The sequence below is a fragment of the Nomascus leucogenys genome, chromosome 8 (assembly GCF_006542625.1).
Source record: "Nomascus leucogenys isolate Asia chromosome 8, Asia_NLE_v1, whole genome shotgun sequence".
In the NCBI taxonomy this organism is placed as follows: domain Eukaryota; kingdom Metazoa; phylum Chordata; class Mammalia; order Primates; family Hylobatidae; genus Nomascus; species Nomascus leucogenys.
This window is the reverse complement of record NC_044388.1, coordinates 66,340,186-66,364,326: the sequence shown is the minus strand read 5'-3', so window position 1 is coordinate 66,364,326 and position 24,141 is coordinate 66,340,186. Positions and strand designations below refer to the sequence as shown.

The 24,141-nt window shown below is 40.3% G+C and overlaps 1 protein-coding gene across 7 annotated transcripts in view; it reads left to right on the top strand.

The window, feature by feature from the left end:
* KIF13A (kinesin family member 13A) overlaps nucleotides 1–24,141 on the top strand; it is a 235,139-nt gene that overhangs the window by 84,205 nt on the left and 126,793 nt on the right. For all 7 annotated transcript variants that reach the window (XM_030817363.1, XM_030817358.1, XM_030817362.1 and 4 more), the window contains one exon: nucleotides 12,782–12,794. In XM_030817363.1, coding sequence (XP_030673223.1) covers nucleotides 12,782–12,794 — 13 coding nt within the window. The remainder of the gene's footprint in view (nucleotides 1–12,781; nucleotides 12,795–24,141) is intronic.

The following is a 24,141-nucleotide window of genomic DNA, read 5'->3' as shown; positions in this document are numbered from 1 at the left end:
GAGGCCGAGGCGGGCGGATCACGAGGTCAGGAGATTGAGACCATCCTGGCTAACACGGAAAAACTCCATCTCTACTAAAAATACAAAACAATTAGCTGGGCATGGTGGCAGGCGCCTGTAGTCCCAGCTACTCGGGAGACTGAGTCAGGAGAATGGCGTGAACCCAGGAGGCGGAGCTTGCAGTGAGCTGAGATCGCGCCACTGCACTCCAGCCTGGGCGACAGAGTGAGACTCCATCTCAAAACAACAACAACGACAACCAAAAAAAACCTTGAATTTATTAGAAACCCTGTGGTGAGAATTTTAAGACTTTGCTGATACTGACTTTATTTCAGAAGTTTATTGCATCTGTTATAAAGCTGACACATCTTTATTGCAGACAACATTTTTGACAAAAACGAACAGTTAATTTAAAAATTTTTTTGACAAAAACTAACACAGTTAATTTAAAAAAATATTGTCTCACTATTCATTTCATTGGACTTCAGTAGTCAAACTATTAAACTATAAATGCTTGATTCTGGCCTGTAGGATACCTCTTACATTGGTAATAATATCCTACTTTTTGGTACTCAGAAATTGAAGTTGTTTTGGGAAAGGAAACTGAAAGCTGTTTGGTCCCTTGGTTTCTGTTTCTAATTTTGGAAATACACATATAGACCATGTGTTTGCTTCACCTTTTATTGCCAGCTTTTCAGGTCATGAGACAGTACTTCTAGGTTCTCTAGCTAGCGATACGGGGAATATCCACTACTTATCAAATTGGAAAGTAAAAGCAAATTTTAAAATATTGGATCTGTTTTTAAATACAGACTATTGTTAAATTTTAGACTATTATTCCTGTGTCCATTTGGTCAGCTACCTTGGCCTCAGTTTCACTGTCATGAAGCTGTATTGTACCTTACATGTAGGTGTGGCTGTATGTGAGACCAGATGTCAGGTGTGGTTGTCCTGAAGTGTTTGTAGCATACTGCTCTTGGCTCTTTTCTAAAGAAATTAATATCGTAGTTTAGTTCTTATAAATGTGTCCAACTTTATACATATTTATATAATTCTTTCCAGAGTTTTTTTTCCCCACCCTCTCTCTCTTTTTTTTTTTTTTTTTTTTTGAGACGGAGTCTCACCCTGTTGCCAGGCTGGAGTGCGGTGGCACAGTCTCAGCTTACTGCAACCTCCGCCTCCCAGGTTCTCCTGCCTCAGCCTCCGAAGTAGCTGGAACTACAGGCATGCACCACCACACCCAGCTAATTTTTGTATTTTTAGTAGAGATGGGGTTCACCATGTTGACCAGACTGGTCTTGAACTCCTGACCATAAGTGATCTGCCTACCTTGGCCTCCCGACGTGCTGGGATTTCAGGCGTGAGCCACCATACCTGGTCCCCCATTCTCTATTCTTTCGCTTCCTCTATCATACATATTTTCTTTAAAACCTTTTGTTTTTTCTGAGACAGAGTCTCGTTCTGTTGCCCAGGCTGCAGTGCAGTGGCGTGATCTTGGCTCACTGCAACCTCCACCTCCTGGGTTCAGCGATTCTCCTGCCTCAACCTCCCAAGTAGCTGGATCTACAGGCACGCACCACCACACCTGGCTAATTTTTGTATTTTTAGTAGAGACAGGGTTTCACCATGTTGGCCAGGCTGGTCTCAAACTCCTGACCTCAGTTGATCCACCCGCCTCGGCCTCCCAAGGTGCTAGGATTACAGGCATAAGCCACTGTGCCCAGCCAAAAACCTTTCTTTTCTTAAGGGAAGGAACCCTGTTTTAGAAGTTCTGTCATTCTTCAGCTCCCAGTTCCCTTTTCCTAAATGAAATTTAGTTTGAGCAATGTTGACATTTTGCATGTATAATTCAGGAGGAATATTTGTTGTAACAACAGCAATGGCATCTAACATTTATTGAGCAATAACTCTGCATGCTAATGGTGTACAGCATTACCCACGTCACCTCATGCCATCCTTCAACAGTGCTGTAGGAGTGCTCTTCTGTTCCCATTTTAGAGGCTGAGACTTAGGGGTTGAGTAAACTTGTCCAAGGTCAACATGGCTAGATCACGGCAGAGCTAGGATTGTTTGACCTCCAATCCTGAACTCTTCACCACTGTGCTTCATTATATCTTGTAGAACTTTAAGCCAAATACATTTATGCCGAAGGAAGTAGTTCAAATATACCAAAGTAGTCCAAAAAATGAAACCACAAGTCTGTCTACTTCAGTACAAAATTAGTTGTTTTTCTTTTTGAGTTTTATTGAAAATGAAAATAGATTAACTGGTAATTTCTTAAAAAGAAGGTTTTTTTTTTTTTTTAAGAAGGCATATCAGGATTAGCATTTTTAAAAATTACAAGTGTATTTTGAGTTCATTTTAATTTTATTTCTTTAAGACAGTCTTGCTCTGTTGCCTAGGCTTGAGTACGGTGGCAAGACCATGGCTCACTGCAGCCTCAATCTCCCGGGCTCAAGTGATCCTCCCACCTCAGCCTCCTGAATAGCTGGGACTACAGGCATGCACCATCACACCTGGCTGATTTTAAAAAAACAATTTTAGTAGAGACAAGGTCTTACTATGTTGCTCAGGCTGGTCTTGAACTCCTGGGCTCAGGCAATCCTCCCATCGTGACCTCCCAGAGTGCTGGTATTATAGTCATGAGCCACCATGCCCAGCCCCAATTAATCTTTAAATGTCAACAATATAATAAGTATCAATCGAATTGAAGCCATTTTTTTCTTCATTCATTCCATCAGGTCTGCTTCAAGGCCTGTGACTGAAGTCCCATGCGGAAAGTCCCTTCATGCTGTGGGGCAGTGGTTCAATCTTTGCAGACGTGGTGGAGTGGCTAGGTGGAGGGGGCACAGCACTCAATAAGTCTTACAGATTTTTCCTTCAAGTTGTCTTTGTGTTCTGTCTTTCCGTCCTACTTTTTGTCTTGTCCTTGCAGTAGTGTCTTAACTTACACACCGTGAGGGCTGTAGTTGGTGCCAGGCAGAGGCTCACTAGTGCGTGTCTCACTGCTGACTCTAGATGGTGTGGCCTCTTAGATTAACGCTTGAGTCTCACCCTCCTAAAACAGATCTGCCCATGTCATTCCCATTGCGCAAACTATCTGTGGCAATTTCTTCTAAGAAAAGGCTGAGTCATCATGGCAGTCAGTGCTGTCTGCATTTTGGTTCTTGTCTGTTCTTCCAGCTGTGTGGCTCTCAATTACATTCTGTCTACCTGCTGTTCCCTGAACATATCCTTTGCACTCTAGCTTTGTTCCAGCTGTCCTTCTGCCTAGGATTTGCTCCCAACACATCTGCATCTACATTTTTGTGACTTTATTTATACCCCTCTTTGGTGGCCCTCAGTTTCCTACCTTCCTACCTCAGCAGGAAGTAGTCGTTTGCAGCCTTCTAACTCCACGTTGTCATACCAGTTCCTTTTTTTTCCATAAATGCCTTTCCTTCTTGGAGGTTCACTCTGTGTAGGCTTCTCCTACACATTCATGAAGGACACAGAAGGGCTAATTCATGCTATTAACCACATGGATAACCCTTGTAAGCATGAATGATCCACATCATTCAACATCCACATGGATTGCTATCCAATCAATACCTAGCCTAAGCTGAAAGAGCTCTCACCAAATTCTTTGATGCCAGAGAGGCAATATACAATAACAGTTAAGTGTACAGTGTGCTCCAGCCAGAGACTGCCTGGGTTTGAATCAGTTAACTATGATCTTGTGAAAGTCATGCAATCTGTATACCTTGTTCCTCAGTATTTTTTATTTGAAAAATGATAATAGAGTTTTTATGTATAGGGTCATTAAATATGTTAAGTGAGTTAAAGCAGATAGTAACAGAAACCTATCTGGCACGTAATTAGAACTCAGTAAGTGTTAGCTGTTAATTAAAGTAATGATCATCCATTTCAATTCACGGATATACTATATGACCAGGTTAGAGTTTACAACCCTGAAATGTGCTACCTCTGAAATGTTAGGTTTCACTTGTTGACTATAGCATCTTATCTCACCCAGCACCTCTGCATCTTTATTCTTGAATTGTATCCAGACCGTGAGTGTCTTACCTCTGCTGTTTTCTCCCAGTCTGTCATCCTCCTGACTTTACTTCCTTGTCTACCCAATTCTTGCCCTACCAGGTCTTCTCGTGGAACCGTAGCTTCCCCTCACCAACTGCAAGAATTGTGTTCTTGAAAAGTACCACAGCAGCCAGGCATAGTAGCTAATGCCTGTAATCTCAGCCTCACTTTGAGAGGCTGAGGCAGGAGGATTGCTTGAGCCCAGAAGTTCAAGACCAGCCTGGACAATATGCCAAGACCCTGTCTTGACAAAAAAATACAAAAATTAGCTGGGTGTGGTAGTGCACACCTGTAGTCCCAGCTACTCGGGAGGCTGAGATGGGAGGATCTCTTGAGCCCAAGAGGTTGAGGCTACAATGAGCTGTCATCACATCATTGCACTCCAGCCTAGGCAGCAGAGTGAGGCCTCCTCCAAAAAAAAAAAAAAAGAGAAAAAGAGAAAGGGAAGGGGGAAGGGGAAAGGGAAAGGGGGAAGAAAGGAAGGGAGGGAGGGGGAGGGAGGAAGGGAGGGAAAAGAAAAGAAAAGCACCGCAGGCAGTGAGATCAAAGTCTTAGAGAAAATAAGGGGTTAGGAGAAAAGCAATTAGAAAATGACATTAAGCCTATATCTTAAACTTAGATTCTCAATGATATACCCAGTATTCTTCCAAAACAAACTTGGTGGCATGTCTCTTGAATGAATCAGCTTCTTCACATGTTCAGAAAATTTTGCTGTAGTGATTGTAGGTTTGATCATCTGATGACTCTCTTTTTTAAAATTTTCAAACCAGGCTTTGTCTTGGAACTTAAAGTTTTTGACATTTGCATTCTTCTTGTGATAGGTTTCAAAGGTCTTCCAGATACTTATGTAACCCCTTCTACTTTTTATAATTCATAGAAGCATTTGTTGTATGTTTTCAATGTAGGTAATGTTAGATTATTGATAGAAAAGTATATAAACTTATCTCCAAACTACAGTTAATAAATCCTGATTGAAAATGGTACCTACTGTCCTACAAAACCTCATCCCTATACCATCATCCCAGGTCTCACTTTCTCTGCTAACTGTAGTCTAACTGCTGAGCTTGGCAACAGAATAATCCCATGAGTCTGTGGCCCTCAAATGAGCTGTGTTCTCTGGTGCTTTTTTCACAGATGATTCCCTCTATTGGGATAACATTTCTTTGGCTTGTCAGCTTGGTGAATTCCTATTAAGTCCTCCTAAATTCTGCTCTAGGTGTTTCTCCTCCAAGAAAATTCCCTCTTTACCCAGTGAATCCCCTGCTTTTTTGGAGAGCTGCTGTGCACTTTATATTGTTTTGTGATACATGTATAAAAAATCAGTTTCTTGTTTGAAAGACAAAAAGACTAATTTATTTTTGTATCCCAACAAAGTGGCAGACAGTGCATGTGAAATGTTTGTTGACTGAACATAGCTCTTCATTCCTGTCTCTGTTGTCACACTTACACCATCCACTTAATTGTTCATATATGTAGCTGTCTCTCTTGCATGGTTTTAAGCTTCCGGATGTCAGAGACCATGCCTAATTCCTCTAAATATTCCCTCAAAGCACTCCCAATATGCATTGTGGGAGTTAGTACTCAATAAATACTTGCTGCTTAGGAGAATACTTAGAACAGGGATGTCTGATCTTTTGACTTCCCTGGGCCACATTGGAAGAAGAAGAATTGTCTTGGGCCACACACAAAATACACTAATACTAATGATCGCTAATGAGTTAAAAAAAAAAAATTAAAAAAAATCACAAAAGAATCTCATAATGTTTTAAGAAAGTTTGTAAATTTGTGTTGGGCTGCATTGAAAGCCATCCTGGGCCCCATGAGGTCCGTGGGCCACGGGTTGGGCAAGTTTGACTTAGAAGATTTCGATGACCTGTTTAGTTCTCCAAGTTGGAATTGACAGAGGCTTCATAATAAGGAATTTGTCCTTAGGGTAATTTCCAGGAGGCAAATGCCATTTAACTGTATATCTTTCAGATCTAGGTTGCAGCCATTTCCAACAATTAATAATTAAAGTATTTTAATACATGAAAGAGAAATTTCTGGTTCAGAAGATACTTCTCTGATCACACACATCTCTCAAAGCACTGACTGGTGTAGGGCATTGTACATCAGAGCCTTTGGCCACCAAACTTCTAAGTAGCTAATTATAGTCAATATGCTATAAACAGTGGTCAGAGGACTCCTTGACCCAGACATCTTTCAGAGTGAAGTGTGGGGAAAGAACTTCAGCTGTTTAGGATTTTTATTGTTGTTGTTGCAATAGGCTATTTATCCTCCTTTATTTTAGTTCTCCTTATTGAACTTTCCAGGTCTGTACTACCTACTAAATTAAGTACAGACTTCTCCTTTGAAGACCTGTCCAAGTATAGGTCCAATTTATCTTTACTGTTTTCTTTTCCTTTTCTTTTTTATTTTTAAGTCACAGTCTCACTCTGTCACCCAGGCTGGAGTGCAGTGGTGCAATCTCGGCTCACTGCAACCTCCACTTCCCAGGTTCAAGTGATTCTCCTGCCTCAGCCTCCTGAGTAGCTGGGATTACAGGCATGTGCCACAACACCTGGCTAATTTTTGTATTTTTAGCAGAGATGGGGTTTCACCATCTTGGCCAGGCTGGTCTTGAACTCCTGACCTCGAGTGATCCACCCACCTCAGCCTTCCAAAGTGCTGGGATTACAGGCATGAGCCACCGCACCTGGCCTCTTTTTCTTTATTTTTATTATTGTTTTTGAGACAGAGTCTCACTCTGTCATCCAAGTCGGAGTGCGGTGGCACAATCATGGCTCACTATAACCTCCACCTCCTGGGCTCACTAGATCCTTCTGCGTCAGGCTTTCATGTAGCTGGGATTACAAGCATGTGCCACCACACCCAACTACTTTTTTTTTTATTTTTAGTAAAGATGGGGTCTTACTGTGTTGCCTAGGGTGGTTTTGAACTCCTGGACTCAAGTGATCCTCCCACCTCAAGTGATCCTAACCACCTCCCAAATTACTGGGGTTACAGGCATGAGCCACGCCGCCTGGCAACTGTACTGTTTTCTAGTGTTCCCCCGCCCCAGCCCCCCCCCCCCGTATACTCTCTAATCTCATCAAACTGAACCCTTCCTAAGATACCTAGAATATTTTCATTTAAGTGCTTTTGCTAACAAAATCACCTCTATTAGAAATGGCCCACATCCCTGCCTGTCAGTCTTCCCTGTCTTTTGAAGACCCTTTCCGGATCCTCTCTCTTCTTGACCACCACACCCGCATCCCCATGCCTGCATTCAGCTTTGATCCCTCTGTTCTGTGAGTTCTTGTGCCATTTTGTTTGTACCTCTTAAAGCACTTACATAAATATATATTTCAAAAGTCATTTAAAACTTATTTTTCTCTGATAATTGTGTATATTTTTAATAGCAACCTTTTTTTGTTCATCCCAAATTCTAGCCATACTATGTCAACACCTGAGATTATTGAGCTGCTAGAAATCCCATTGCATCCTTTAAAATACCTTTTTATTTGTTTATCAGAATCACTGATAAATTTTCCCCAAAATATGTTCCTCCAAGAAAATTCTGTGATCAAATAAGTTTGGGGAATGCTGCTGTTGAAATGTTGCATTGAATATGCAAGGAGAGTAACAACATATATTAGCATGTCAAAGTCTCTGAAAAGTACTGCCATAAAGAAACCCATATTTAACTGTGTTCAGCAGCATTTCTCAATTTAGTTGATGTCAGAAGCTTTTTAAGGGCTTGACCTTTGTTAACATCCTGTTCAATTTCTATGCTTGTGAAATGCTGGTCTAGAGAAATAATTATTTTTAAGTAAGTCATCAGAAATATTCTGCATTTTCTGACAGTCTCTGAAGTCTTTACTGCTGTTAAATGCAGGCAGTCTTGCCCCAAAATTGCAGGATTGTGGTGGTCATTTAAGTAAATCCTCACAACTGGATTATGTTTAACTCACTAATGTAAAAAAATTATTTCTGAGTTCTTATTCTGTACTCAGTCCTACATGAATAGATGGGATTGGGGACAGGGATTATATACCATGTGACCTGGCCTCTGTTTTCAAGGGGTTTAAATCTTAAAGATATATGAGACTCAAATGTAGACAGTTACTGAAGGCAACAGAATTTTATGTGTGCCAATAAGTGCTAAGCTGTTTTGTCGACCCTAGGAGTCTTGGGATATTAGAAGTAGTCAAGGCCAAGATAGTCTCCAAGGCTGGTGAGGAATTGAGAGAGCTGAGCCTTGAACTGTGTGTTCAAGAGTAGGCAGGTATGATCAGGCAGAGTGGAAAGACAAAGTGGGATAAAGGCATGTAAATTGCATGAGTTGTGTGGTAAAAACTCATGGTGTGGGTGACCTGGAAGAGATCAACCTGCTTGTCCTGGAAGAGAAGAGGAGCTTTTGTGTTTTGCAAAAATAGAACTACTGTCAATGTGGAAAATAAGAACTGTCTCTCCTTATTGTCTCTCCAAATCCTGGAACCTAGAATGTCTTCTAAAATATCAAATTGTATTTAGTTTATTTCTTTGGAATATACAAAAATACTAATACTTGAATACTTAGAGAAGTCCACATGATTAAAAACGAATGTTTTGGAGAATGAAAGGGAGGACGGGCATTGGAGAGTGGTCAGAAATAAACACACCTTTAGGCAAGTGTCAGTGAAATGCTGTTTTCTAAGGAGTCAGCAGTCAAACCTATGTGTCGGGGTCAGTTAGGTCTGTTTCAAGGGATGTTCTTTTTTGGTTCACTAGATATTTGCTGAGCAAAATCATTGCCTCTTTCTGTAATGAAGCCACACAGGTATCTCAACAGTAGTCTGTACTTGACTAAGAGTCATGGCTTTGACTGATAGAATCAACAAAAGGCCATTTATTTATTTATTTTTGAGATTGAGTCTTGCTCTGTCACCAAGGCAGGAGTGCAGTGGCATGATCTCGGCTAACTGCAACCTCTGCCTCCTGGGTTCAAGCAATTCTCATGCCTCAGCCTTCCTAGTAGCTGAGATTATAGGCTCATGCCACCATGCTCAGCCCATAATTTTTAAAATAATGTGTTTAGTGTGGTTTATGTTGAATCTGATAGATGTTTATATTATTCATTCTCATTTCATTTGTTTTCCATATTGTTAAAGGATGAATTTGGCACATTAAAATTTTAAATAATTTATTTGTGCAGATAGTAATTCATGAATTGGGCAGCTCCAAACTGGAAGGGATTTGGGGGTCCACTGAAGGGGCATGAAGGGAAAGCTTTTGTAGGGTGAAGTCAGAAGGAAAGCAAAGAAATTCTTTGATTGGTTAAAGTTTGAGTAGTTGTTTTATTTGTACTGTCCCAGTGGAAAATTCTTGATTATATAACTAATGCTCAGTTGGCTGCTGGTGATTGGCAGTGATTGGCTGAGTTTAAGTTTTGTTTTGTTTATGTAGAAACCCAGGACCTTGAAGCAATCTCAGCCTGTTAACTTTATTTTAGTAGTTTATATATATGAAAGCGATGACGATTAAGATTTCATATGTATATGAAATTTTTTATTTTTACATTATAGTATCACATTTTTTTCCCTAAAGGATAGCATACTATATTTGATTATAGTGTCAGTATTACTGATACTGGAAACATTTTTCTTCACAACTACCAAAGAAGGACATATAGCTTCTAGAGTTTGGGGCAGTAACCTTGAGTCTGAGTTAGGATGAGTGAGGAGCCCAATCACCTCATGCAGGATGATTTTCTTCCCTGCACTCAAAAGTGTAGAATTATGCATGTGATTGGACCTTTTTTTTTTTTTTTGAGATGGAGTCTTGCTCTGTCGCCCAGGGTGGATGGAGTGCAGTGGCGCGATCTCGGCTCACTGCAAGCTCCGCCTCCCAGGTTCACGCCATTCTCCTGCCTCAGCCTCCCAAGTAGCTGGGACTACAGGCACCCGCCACCACGCCCGGCTAATTTTTTGTATTTTTAGTAGAGGCGGGGTTTCACCATGTTAACCAGGATGGTCTCAATCCCCTGACCTTGTGATCTGCCTGCCTCAGTCTCCCAAAGTGCTGGGATTACAGGTGTGAGCCACTGCGCCTGGCCCCTGGACTGAGCTCTCAGTTTTGTTCGAGTCCCTTAGAAACCTCAAGAAAGGTGTATCAATGAATGAATTACAGGGTGTATCAATGAATGAAGTACAGGGTATATCAGTGAATGAAGTAGAGGGTGTATCAATGAATGAAGTACAGTGATGATGCACTACAGGGTTTACTTTTCCTTCTGTAGCAAGGATCCTTGTTCTAAAATGAATGATGAGTAAGTTTGGGTAGCAGTAGATGAGCTTTGTGGCTTCCCTCTTTTCTTTTCTGCCCAGTCTCCATTTATTCTTAACAAGCATTTATTCAGAAACACAAAAGAAGGTAGCAGAATTATATTGGTATTCCCATGTTATGGGCTATCTTCTAAGTGAGAAAGACTTTTAAAGTGCTTAAAATGCTGAAATAGGATTGGTTTTCTAAGAAGAATGAAGAAAACCTTCTTGGAATGTCAATGAAGAAAGGATAATTTTGTTATTGACAGCTAAGAAGGTGAATGTACTACTGGCTACAAACCAGCACTGGTTCATTGCTGCTGCTGGTGGTTATTATTGTGCTGTGGCTGTGGCATAAAGGGCACATATGAGAACTCCAGAGAGCTCACTGGGATTCCGCTAGTCTGTCCCAGCCCCGTTGGGTTACTGGATTCATCATAACGTAAATGGGAAACCTGTATTTAATTACCTTTGGTCTGTGCTGTTTCATATAATGGCCTTATTGTAACCCAAGTGACTTTTCTTTCCTCTGTTAAATAAAGCAGTGATTTACATGGGTTTTAAGGAATAAAGCAAGCAAAATGAAAAGGTATAGTCAAAAATGTGGTTCATAAGGTTTTATTATTGTTTTACCTTCTTAGAACTGAGGCCTTCCTGAATAGTCTTCCACTTAAGGAAATTTTCATGGCAGAAATCTCAAGTTTTTTGTACAGAATGGAAATCCATGACTTGCTTAGAATTAAAAACACTTGTGCATTTTTATTTATAACCTCTATAAATGTTTATCTTGTTTTAAAGGGTAGACATACAAATAGGTTGAGACTTGCTTGATGGCAGCCAGAGATACCAGTTATTCTAGTTCCCCTCTAAAACCTGAAGACAAAAATCACATTCCCATTGTGTCTGTCTGAGGGAATGACATAAGGCAATAAGGGCTCATTCCGTTTCAGCTAATTCATGGAATTTCAAGAAAATGATGTTTCAACGTCATCATTATAGGAATGGGATGATTTTTCTTCCCTGCACTCGAAAGTGTGATTTCAAGAAAGAATTATGCATGTGATTGGACATTTTTTTTCCCTGCTACTGAGCTCTCAGTTTTGTTCGAGTCCCTCAGAACTCTGTAAGGAGTGTCACACCCAGTGATGGAGAAAAGGCATCCTGCTGTTTTTGCCTGTACCTTTCTGTGTCCTCTGCCCTGGAAAATCTACTTTCTTTGCCCCATGATTCTATTTCCTATGAAGAAGGGTTAAACCATGGGGTAAATGCCCCCATTTCTTTTTCACAGTAATTTTACAGTTTATGAATTGGGGATATCAGAGATTGATCAAGAGTAACTATCAGGAAGGCCAAGAACTGTCATAAGATTGCATAACTTAGAAATCATAATTGAGCTCCTTAATTTTATACATGAAGAAAATATTTACAAAGCAAGTCAACCTGACATTTTATTGCCTTGAAAACTATTTCCTAGCCAAATGCAATGGTTCACACCTGTAATCCCAGCACTTTGGGAGGCTGAGGTGGGGGGATTACTTGAGGTCAGGAGTTTGAGACCAGCCTGGGGCAACATAGTGTCTTAAGAAAGTAAAAAATTACCTAGGTCTGGTGGCACACACCTGTAGTCCTAGTTATTTGGGAGGCTGAGGTAGGAGGATCAGTTGAGCCCAGGAGTTCAAGGTTGCAGTGAGCCATGATCACATCACTGCACTCCATCCTAAACAACAGAGTGAGACCCTATCTCTGGAGAAAAAAAAGAAAGCTATTTCCTTTTCAGGGTTTTTTCCAGGTGCAATTTCAGTCATTTCTGAGTTATTAATGTGTAAAACAAACCTTTTAACAAGTGCATGTGTAGCTGATGGTGGGGAAGAAATGGAAACTTGCTTTTAAATGTCTATTCAGTGTTAAAATATATGAGTTATTTAAAACCATGGTTTTTAAATGAGAAAAACTCCCACATATATTATGTTAGAGTATATGTATTTATCAAAGGAAAATATGCATATATTTTAAAAAAAATTTAAGAAAAAATTAAATATAAAAATTGATTTAAAAATATTTAATCACACGCAGTAAGGATTGTGGCATCTTTCTTTATCTTGATGCTCTTCCTTTGGCATTTCTTACAAATCATTAAAAATAACTGAATGATTGTCTGAATTCATTCTGTGCAACCAAGAGAGAAATTCATTATGCCCATGCCATGTTTTTGAGCAAATATTAAGAGTTTATCACTTCAGTCAGTAATGTGTTTGAATTTGGCTTCTGATCTTCATGAAGAGGAATATCTTTCAGATCATGTTATCCAGGTGCTGAATTTACCTTATGTTTTTTCTCTTTCATTGTTTCCCTCTGATGTGGCTGCTGTGTTGACAACCCTCTGTATCCCTGCTGCTGAATTTTTTTTTTCCATCATTAAGGAAACCTCCCAAGGTAAGCACTAATATGAAATTTGGCATGTATACTGGCTTAGTGTGGAAAAATCCAGGATTTAATTTATCACTGTAACCCATGTAGAACATCTGTCTCATTGAGAACTAAAAACAGCATCCTAATTTAAAACTCAACATCATGAACAAACAATATCGGTGTTAACATAAAGTTAGAGTGTCACTCTACATTGACAGAGCACTTTCACACATTATTTCATTCTCAGAATGAATGCTGTAATCTTCAAAACAAACCTGTCAGGTTATTGTTTCTATTTTCTTGATGATTAAATGAGACTCAGAGAGATGAAATAGCATGTCCTAACTCACAGATTGAGTGAATGGAAGAGCTGGGACTGCACGGTATCAACAGCCTAGAATGTGGAGGAACAACTATAGAAAGATCATAGGATGGCAGTTGGTAATTGTGATTACTGATTGAACAAATGATCTTTTCCTATGCCCCACTAAGATTAGTTGTTACCATTGGAAAAGTTCTTCACACTTTTAAGTAGAGATTCAACATTCTACCAACTTTATATGCCTCATTGGAGTTCCTAGCCCATCACAATGGCCACTAGTTAGTTTTTTCCCCACCTGCTTTGGCCAACCTTTGATGGTATTTTTATCAGTGAGAAGGCCAGAAGTTAGAGAATAGTTAGAGGAGGGAAGTGGGGGAATATGAGAAGTAAGGAATCTGAATGACCAGCCCCTGAATAACTGAAGATTGATTTTGTTACCAGTGAGCATTTTGCTGAGTATCAGAGGGACACTTAGCACCAAAAGGAATGAGAAATTTGACCAGCCCCTGGCCAGTGATACTGATTATAGCTGTGGTTCTTGAGATAGGATTAGAACAGGCTTTACCTACACAAATTATATGGTCAGAATCTAAGACAAGTTGGGTGACCGCATGGAATCCAGAAAAGACAAAGCTTACTTTCCCCTGGGGTTATGAAGAACAATCCATCTTAGCTCTTGGATTATGGAAACCCACTAAAATGCTGCTGTATGCCTTATACTTATTGAAGAAAGAGTTTCAGCTTTAGCAAGGGAGGCATGCATTGAACAAATGATATAAGATCTGTTAAGAAAGAGGAAATATATAATATATTAGAAAAGTATTAGCAGTGGCATTCTGGCCAAATCTAGGGAATCAGGAGATTCTCTCCGAGCAATTGTCGATGTAGATATAATCCCTAAAACTGGTTTCTACTGGAATGTATAAGTGCTGTTTATCTAGCTTTTACATCCCTTGCTGTTGGTTCCCCAAAGTTTCAGAACAGTCAGTCTTGTAGTACAAAGTACTCCCCCACAGAAAAATATCAGTGAAATACTGCACAACTCCACATATGCCTGCTTTGTGAGGGAAAAGCACCGAAATGAAAAAGAGACACAAAAACATTTTTAAAAATCACTATTGCTTTGTACACAGGAATGTTCTTATCACTTTCTAGTGAGTATATATAGCCTAGTGGTTCCCAGCCTTATTTTTGCTGGATATCCTATTGATTATTCCTAAGAAGTGTCATGACATTTTCAAAATAAAATTAAAGCTGAATCACAATGTTAGACAGTGCGTATATGCATGCCATAAGGCACATCTGGAAAGCATAAAGATCATCTTGAACTCAAAGAAATGACACAATAGAATCAAATAAAGATGGACACAAAGTAGATACAGGCCTTTCCTCATAGAAACTATGTAAATGTTGAAAGAAAGTGGGAAAGGGAAAGGTGCTTTTAGTGATGATTGTGTAAGAATAAAATTTTATTTAAAACGATGAGATTTGGGCATAAGTAATCGAAAGCATCAGAGAAGCCTGGTTGTTTCGATTTAACAAATAATTATTCTGGGCAGGGGACAGGTGCCTCATGAGTCAGACAGAGCCCTAGCATTCTAATGGGGGTAGGGGGAGGGGAATATAGTTGACCCCTGAACAACACAGGTTTGAACTGCCCAGGTCCACTTATATGCAAATTTTTTTCAACCAAACGCAGATGGAAAATACAGTATTCAGGGGACATGAAACCCATGTATACAGAAGGCCAACTTTTCCTATAGGTGGGTTCCAGGGGACCAACAGAGTAGGACTGGAGTCTGTGTGGATTTTGGTATACATGGGGGTTCTAGAACCAATTCCCCACATATACCAAAGGATGATTGGTATGTGTACAATATAATATAAAATTGATTATATTAAAGACCACAAAAGGCAAAATATTTGTGAAATTCATAGAATGAAAGTTCCTATTCAGACTTCTGCTGTCAGAAATGACAGACGAGGTAATTAGCATTGCCTTTTCCACTGAGGACAACTAGGACTGGACAAAATATTAAAAACTTGTGCTTGAAGGCACTGGAGATAAGCCAAGTTAGTGAGGAATTACTAGACCAAGATCCAGAAAGAGGTAAAAATTTAGAGAGATGAACCTAGCGTTTAGATATATGCCATTCAGGAAGGAGCGGCTTAAAGACAGAGCAAATACATATTGCTGACTGCTTTGTGGGGCTGAGGAGGACAACGTACTGGAGTTCAGATCCTTCTAGAGGTGGAGTCCTTGCTAATCTCCTTATACTTTGGGTTGGTAAAGTGGATTGAGATGCAGCCAGGGGTAGGGTATGAAGGTGAAACAGAGGTAAACCAGCCATCACATGGATTGTTGTGTGATTCCAAGCCATTTGTATGATCCAGGAAATCTCAAACACAAAAATTGGAACAAAGTGATACCAGAATGCAGGTGCCCATAGGCACCTGGCAGAAGTGAATGAAATCCTAAGTCTTCAGTGATTCCACAAACTGTTTTAAAAATACAACGTCCAATACACTGTCAAAGTTAAGGAGGTACATGACAAGATGTGACATGAACGAGAGCCAACAGAAATAATACAAATTAGAAATAGACCCATAGATGCTTCAGATGACCAAATTATTGGACAAGAACTTCAAAATGAATATATTTGTTATCTTCAAAGACATAAAACATAAGATTGAAAAATGTTGGAGAGAACTAGAAGTTATAGAAAGTGGCATAACTGATTTGGAAAATAACCCAATAGAAATAAATCCTCAATCTGAAAAACCCAAAACCGAAATTAAGAATTTAGTGCAAGGGTTTAAGCAGCAGATAGATCCAGCTGCTTTTAATCCTTTCTTAAGAAGATCCAAATGCCTAGCTGGTCCAGTTGAGTTAATGATAACTCAGCCATGGTTGAGTTACCATTATTCTTACCCAACTGCTATGCAGGAAAGGTCTCACATCCTATCAATCCCTGGGATTGTACTCTTTGAATACTATTATTAGTAACAGCTGTGTTTAATTGAGAGGGAGTTGGTATAGGCATGAATAAGTAAAGCATAGGGGAAACTGTACTGTGTGATACTGTAATGGCAGATATATGACATTATGCATTTGTCAAAATTAATAGAACCATACAGCTGAAAGAATGCACCTTAATATAAACTGTGAAATTTAGTTATGAATAATGTATCAATATTGGTTCATCAGTTATAACAAATATACCACACTGATAAAGATGTTAATAATTGGGGAAACAATTCTTAACAGTAGGGAGAGGGGACAAGTGAGACTATATAGGAGCTCTATACTATCTGCCCAATTTTTCTGTAATCCTAAAACTGCTGTAAAAAAAGTCATAATTATGAAAAAATCACTATAATTCTTATTAACAGAATGAAAAAGAGAAACTATGTGACCATATCAGTAAGATGCAGAAAAAGGCCAGGTGCAGTGACTCATGCCTGTGATCCCAGGCCTTGGGAAGCCAAGGCGGGAGGATTGTTTGAGACTAGCCTGAGCAACATAGCAAGACCTTGTCTCTACTAAAAATAAAAAAAGTTAGCAGGGCATGATGGCATATGCCTGTAGTACCAGCTACTCTGGAGGCTGAGGTGGGATGATCACTTGAGCACGGTAAGTTGAGGCTGTAGTGAGCTTGATCATGCAACTGCACTCCAGCCTGGGTGACAGACCCCCATCTCAAAAAAAAAAAAAAGGGGGGTGAGACGCGGTGGCTCACGCCTGTAATCCCAGCACTTTGGGAAGCCAAGGCAGACGGATGATGAGGTCAGGAGATCAAGACCAGCCTGGCTAACACAGCGATACCCTGTCTCTACTAAAAATACAAAAATTAGCTGGGTGTGGTGGCACACACCTGTAGTCCAGCTACTTGGGAGGCTGAGGCAGGAGAATCACTTGAACCGGGAAGCAGAGGTTGCAGTGAGCCAAGATTGTGCCACTGCACTCCAGCATGGGCGACAAAGCAAGACTCCGTCTCAAAAAAAAAAGATACAGGAAAAAAAGCATTTGATGGAATTCAATATTTATATATGAACTTATGATACAAACTTGTAGCAAGCTAACAGTAGACAGAAACCTCAATATGATAAAAGGCCTGTGAGAAATCTACATCTGACATCCTATGTAATAGTAAAAGACTGAATACTTTCTACCTAAAATGGGGAATAAGGCAGGATATTGATCTAACCACTTATATTGTACATTGACAGGGGGTCCTAGGCAGTGCAGTTAAGCAAGAAAAGAAGTAAAGGAAATTCAAGTTGGAAAGGAAGTAGCAAAAGTATATTTACAATAAGGTACAATAAGGTTGTATACTTGGAAAACCTTAAGAAATATGCAAACAAGCTCCTGCAAGGTGGCAGAAAAAAAGGTCAAAATATATTTCTTTATACTATCAATAAACAATTCAAAAATAAAATTTTTAACCATCAAAACATCAAAAACATTAAATACTTGGGATACATTGAGTGAAAAACAGGCAGAGCTTCTAAAAGCCCATATTTGGTTATTTGATTGTAGACAGATGTGCCAAGACATAGAATTAGGAAAGTGTCAACTGTGCTTAGGTAAGGGCAAAGTGTAGAGTTGGACTAAAGGTACATGAAGAGGAATCTTGGGTGACTGAACTGTATTTACCCACAGCACTCCCGACACCAAATATATGATGTTTTCCCCAGCACCAGTAAATTCTTCAGTTCTCCAGAATCAACTGAGTGCCCTACTATGTAGTTCAATTCTGGCATGTTACCTGGAGTTAGCACAGACCTACAGGTTAAGGGCTCAGTCCCACAAGGCTGCCTCTACCTTAGATGCCATTCACAAGTCCCAGGTTGCCACCTATACTTCTGACCTACCGGCTATAAATCAAGAGTTCCCATGTCCCCCTCCTCAGGTTCCATAATTTGCTAGAATGACTCACAGAACTCAGGAACACCCTTTACATAATATTGCCAGCTTATGATAAATGATAAGACTCAGGAAGAGTCAGATGGCAGCAATGCACAGGGCAAGGCAGCATGAAGCCTCTCTGCCCTTTCTGTGTGTACTGCTTGTGTTCAGCAACCCAGATGCTCTCCCATCCTTGTAGTTTAGGGATGTTTATGGAGGCTCCATCACATAGGCATAATTGATTGAATCCATTGAACTCAGTCTCTAGTGTCTCTCCCCTCCCAGAAGTCAAGAATGGGGCTAAATGTCCCAACCCTCTAATCCTGCCTTGGTCTTTCTGGTAACCAGCCCTATCTTGAAGTCACCTAGGGAACCCAGCCACCAGTCATCTCATTAGCATACAAAAGACACTCTTATCACTGCACAGTGATGTCTCACCCAGCTGTGGCAGGCCTTGATGTCAGGGTTGGACCTTGATACCTTCCTTCAATGTCTGTATTGCCTGTTTTGAACAAAGCTTGATCAGTAGGGAGGCTAATGGTAGTATTCAGTAAAATATATCAGAAAAAAAGGAAATAAGGGTTTGCACAGGAGCAGTGCCCATTAGAGTAGGAAAGAGGAAGGGAAGAATTATGAAAACATTACAGAAATAAAGTAACCAGGACTTTGATGCTAACAGCATATAGGAGAAGACAGTACAGCAAGAGTCAGAGATGTCTCTGGGGTTTGAAACTGCGTGAATGAAAAATCAGCAGAAGCTAAAGAAGGAAGAACTAGTTTGGTTCAGTGGGAAGTTGATTACATTCTAGAGTGGGCTGAGTTGGAAATAATGGCAGCCATCTGATAGGATGTTTAGCAGGTGATACAAATTTGCAGACTCTGCCTTAGAAAGATCAGGTAAATTATTGGGGTGAAGAGAGTAGGAAGTGGAGGAAGAGTTATCTCTTGTCAAGGAAAACAGGATTAAGTGGAATAGAAGACATGAGAGAATAGAGGATAGCACCTTGGGACTCTCTCTGCTTTAGAGAATGAAAAGAGGAGGAAGAACCAATGAAAATTAAGAAAAGCCATGGATTCATGAATGGTGCTGCTGGTGGTGGGGTTGAGAATTCATACACTTGTTCTCCCCAGATTGGGTGTCTTTCTTTTTTTAAGAGACAGGGTCTCACCCAGGCTGGAGTACAGTGGCACAATCATAGCTCACTGCATCCTCGAACTCCAGCCTCAAACTCCTGGGCTCAAGTGATCCTCCTGCCTCAGCCTCCCAAGTAGCTGAGACTAGAGACATGAGCCACTACACTTGGCTAATTTTTTTTTTTTTTGAGATGGAGTCTTGCTCTGTTGCCCAGACTGGAGTGCAGTGGCGTGATCTCGGCTCACTGCAAGCTCTGTCTCCTGGGTTCACGCCATCCTCCCACCTCAGCCTCCCGAGTAGCTGGGACTACAAGCGCCCACCACCACACCCGGCTAGTTTTTTGTATTTTTAGTAGAGACGGGGTTTCACCGTGTTAGCCAGGATGGTGTCGATCTCATGACTTCGTGATCCACCCACCTCGGCCTCCCAAAGTGCTGGGATTACAGGCGTGAGCCACCATTCCCAGCCTCTAATTTTTAAATTCTTTGTAAAGATGAGGTCTCTGTTGCTCAGGCTGGTCTCAAACTCCTGGCTTCAAGCTATCCTCCTTCCTCGGCCTCCCCAATTGGGTTTCTTTTGTTCCTAACTCCTAAAAGTTATTTTTTCTAAGTGTTGTGTTAGGGCAAGGAGAAGATGAAGATATTCTTCCTGCTGAGTTTTAAAAGTTAGATTTAAATTTTTTTATATAGCATGTGTAATTTAGCATATCAGAATACAAGGGAAATGTATATAAGTTTCTGTCTTTATAAATTGCTTTGTACCGTATCTTTGGATTTTTCTCTTCGATAAATGTTACATTTTGTAAATATGCACTCCTGAGTGGAGAAACATTTATTTCAGCATAAGCCTCATGCATACCTTTTAGTACTTTTACCCAGTCATGTATTATGATATAGTATTTATGGAAGCGTGTTTTGTTTCTTTTAAACAGAAAAGCAAGCTTTTGGGCAAATATGAGACATCTGCTTCTTACCTCTCTGTAGTTTACAGGGGGAAAAAAGAGGCTTTGTCTCATAATTTGTAGGATTGGAGTGTCTTTCCTTCTCAGTGTGACTGTAGTTTTGAGTCTGAGGTTTTTGTCTGAGAAGTATTGCAGATAGGTGTAAATGAGGGAAATTCGGCTGGGTGTGGTAGCTCATGCCTGTAATCACAGCACTTTGGGAGGCTGAGGCAGGAGGATTGCTTGAGGCCAGGAGTTTGAGACCAGCCTGGGCAACATAAGGAGACCTTGTCTTTAAAATAACAATAACAATAATAATAATAACATTATTATTGTTATTATTATTAGCTGGGCATAGTAGCATGTCCCTGTAGTCCTAGCTGCTTGGGAGGCTGAGGTGGGAAGATCGCTTGAGCCCAGGAGTCTGTGGCTTCAGTGAGGTATGATCTTGCCACTGCACTCTAGCCTGGGTGACAGCAAGAGCTTGTCTCTTTGAGAAAAAAAAAAAAAGAAGAAGAAGAAGGGGGAAAGTGCTTGTAGGTTTAGCCACCTTCTGATTAACTTTGGATTTTGGCAGGAGGTGGTGCAGAGGAAGAAGACACTTGTGTGGAGGATCACTACCTAATTATGCCATTACGTATGCTCTATAGGTACAGGGAAGTGTCCTCAGTCAAAGCAGCTTTGTCTGCAGAAGCCCAGTTTCTGCATTCCCAGGTGGCCCCAGAATGTCTGGCATGTTCCAAGACCCCTCGCTTGTCACGGTTTTGTCTTATCTGGGACAAGTTTCTTTCCTTCCTGAGGAGCCACATTGAAACACACACAGGAATAAAAAAAGAATTCTTCCTCCTTTTTTTCATTTTCTTCTTCTGTCCCTCAATATTTATTGAGAACCTTCTATGTCCCAAGTTAGCACTACATAACTAGAAGAGATTTTTTTTTTTTTTTGAGACAGAGTTTCACTCTTGTTGGCCAGGCTGGAATGCAATGGTGCGATCTTGGCTCACTGCAACCTCCACCTCCCAAGTTCAAGAAATTCTCCTGCCTCAGCCTCCTGAGTAGCTGGGATTACTGGCATGTGTCACCACGCCTGGCTAATTTTGTGTTTTTAGTAAAGACAGGGTTTCTCCATATTGGTCAGGCTGGTCTCGAACTCTCGACCTGAGGTTATCTGCCTGCCTTGGCCTCCCAAAGTGCTAGAGTGAGCCACAATGCCTGGTGCTAGAAGAGATTTTTAAACTTAGACCATTTAAATCTTTTTATTCAAGACCAAGGAGACTGATGCTTAATTGGCTAAAGCCATCCAGGGGGAGAGCTTGGCTCCAGTCTAGGCCTCCTGATTGCCATTCAGGTACAGTCCAGGATGATCTCAGCATCTGTGGATTTTGGTATCCTCAGGGGCTCCTGGAACCAGTCTCCAAGGATACAGAGGGACAAGTGTATTTTCTCTGACACCATATGATTGTAAATGAGTTTTTCTATGTATTGGATTTTATGTGCCAAGATGTAAGGAAAGAGTAAGAAGGAAGAATCTCGGGGAAAACATATAAATAACTGAAAAATCACTTTGTGTGGGATCATACTCTTTTTTACTCGGTTTGCTCATTTTAAACTCAACAATTTTTTTGTTTAGTATCTTATAATTTCATATATGATTTATTTGAGTGTTAGAGCTTGTGAATTAAATTCACTTTCAATGTTTTTTGTTTTATTTATGAGTTAGGTTGCTGAACTTCAAGGTGTTTGATCTCACTTCTATGTTTATAAATTTTTGGCAAAATTGTAAGCTGAAGAAATTGACTACATTATAACAAAACAAAATTGTTACTTTTTGAAACTGAATCATTTGAAGAAGCACACAGATACATACCAAAAACCTGCCTTTATAAAAATTGCTCAGAAAAAGTAAGGGGGAAGCCTTATTAGGTACAGCTTACGCCATCTCAAATGCAACTTTATTTAGTCTAGCTTCACAATCTGTGACTGCCTTCATTTTCTGTTGCCTCTACTGTTTTGCTACTAAGCATTTGGCCTCAATGAGGTGAGTTCTAGACCTGTACTATTTAGTACAGTAGCCGTTTAGCCACAAGTGGTTTATGAACATATGATATGTGACTGGTGTTGCTTGAGATGTAAGTACAAAATATAGCTAGATTTAGAAGACTTGGTACAAGAAAGAAAAAGAATGTAAGATTTTTATATATTTGGTTAAATATATTACTATTTTTATATTAAATTATTTCATCTCTTTTTACTTTTTTGTTTTTTTGAGATAGGGTCTCACTCTGTCACCCAGGCTGGAGTGCAGTGGCACAGTCTCGGCTCACTGCAACCTCCACCTCCTGGGTTCAAGCAATTCTCTCACCTCAGCCTTCCAAGTAGCTGGGACTACAGGCATGTGCCACCACGCCCAGCTAATTTTTGTATTTTTTTGGTAGAGACAGGGTTTCACCATGTTGGCCAAGCTGGTCTTGAACTCCTGGCCTCAAGTGATCTGCCCGCTTAGGCCTCCCAAAGTGCTGGGATTACAGGCATAAGCCGCCATGGTTGTCCTCTTTTTACTTTTCAATGTGTCTACAAAAAATTTTAAATTATTTATATGGCTAGCATTGTATTTCCATTGGACAGCTCTGTTTCAGATCAAACCCATGGCTTAGTACCGAACACCAGTGTGCTTCCTAAGGCTTTTGCTTGTTTCATTACCCAGTCAAATGCAGCAGACCTACCTTGATCTTTTACATTTTTACTTTTATATCTGGGTCCAGGAGTGTTGCAGCTGTGTGAACTCAATGACAGCATAACCTTCTCACTATGCATTTTTCCTGGGAATTGTTTCTACTTATCCATTCAAAATGTATCAATTTGGCAAACATTAAATGAAAACTTTCTGTGAAAAGTATTGTGTGAGGAGTTTGTGGGGCTCAAGAGTGACTAAACTAGTAGTTTTTGTTTTCTAGAATTCATAACATGATAAGGAAGATTAGATATACTATAATCTAAGTAGTGGAAAATAGTTTATGGTAACATCATCATTTACTACTTCAGTACTTTGGGTCTTGTGTCTTCCAAGGAAGAAGGCTTCATAGCTAAACATGGAGCTTCAGGAGGCCTGCAAGTATGGATAGGGTGTCAAAGTGCAGAAATTTAGGATAAGAATCAAGATGTAGGGGCTGGGCCCAGTGGCTCACACCTATAATCCTAGCACTTTGGGAGGCTGAGGCAGACGGATCACCTGAGGTCAGGAGTTCGAGACCAGCCTGGCCAACATGGCAAAACCCCGTCTCTACTAAAAATACAAAAAAAAAAAAATAGCTGGGCATGGTGGTGGGTGCCTCTAATCCCAGCTACTCGGGAGGCTGAGGCAGGAGAATTGCTTGAACCTGGGAGGCAGAGGTTGCAGTGAGCCAAGATCCTGCCACCACACTCTAGCCTGGGCAACAAAAGCGAGAATCTGACTCAAAAAAAGAATCAAGATGTATGTAAAGGAAGACAAACAAGAAAGTAATTGATGTATTAGGAAATAAGTTGCACATTCTGATTAAAGTGTAGAGTACATGAAAGGAAGATCGTATTTTAAAAAACTGGGAGAGTGTAGTTTATAGAGCATTGGGAGTCTGGACTTAATCTGGTAGGCTATGAAGATCATTTAGGATCTTTATATAGAAAAGCTACATGATCAGAACTGTACTTGCAAGAAATTCATACGGCTGCAAGATAGAAGATAAATGATAAGTATAGAATGTAGGGTAGACAATAATCTAGGTTCATTTTAAAGGAACTGCTTTGTGTGTGAGTCTGCTTATGCTCGGTGATGCAACAGTAACAACCTTAAATGTTCAATGGCTAGAAACAACAAAAATATATTTCTCTGATGTTACATGTCAGCCGAGGTTCCCTGTGGCCGTATACCATATGACTTCAATCTGGGCTCCAGATTGAAGGAACAACCCCTATCTGGGACTTGCTAATACTGTGACACAGGGGAACAAAAGAAAGAGAACTGTGCAGTGGCTTCTTAAAGCTGTTGCCCAGACTGGCATATGTCACTTTGTTCATACTTAATTGGCC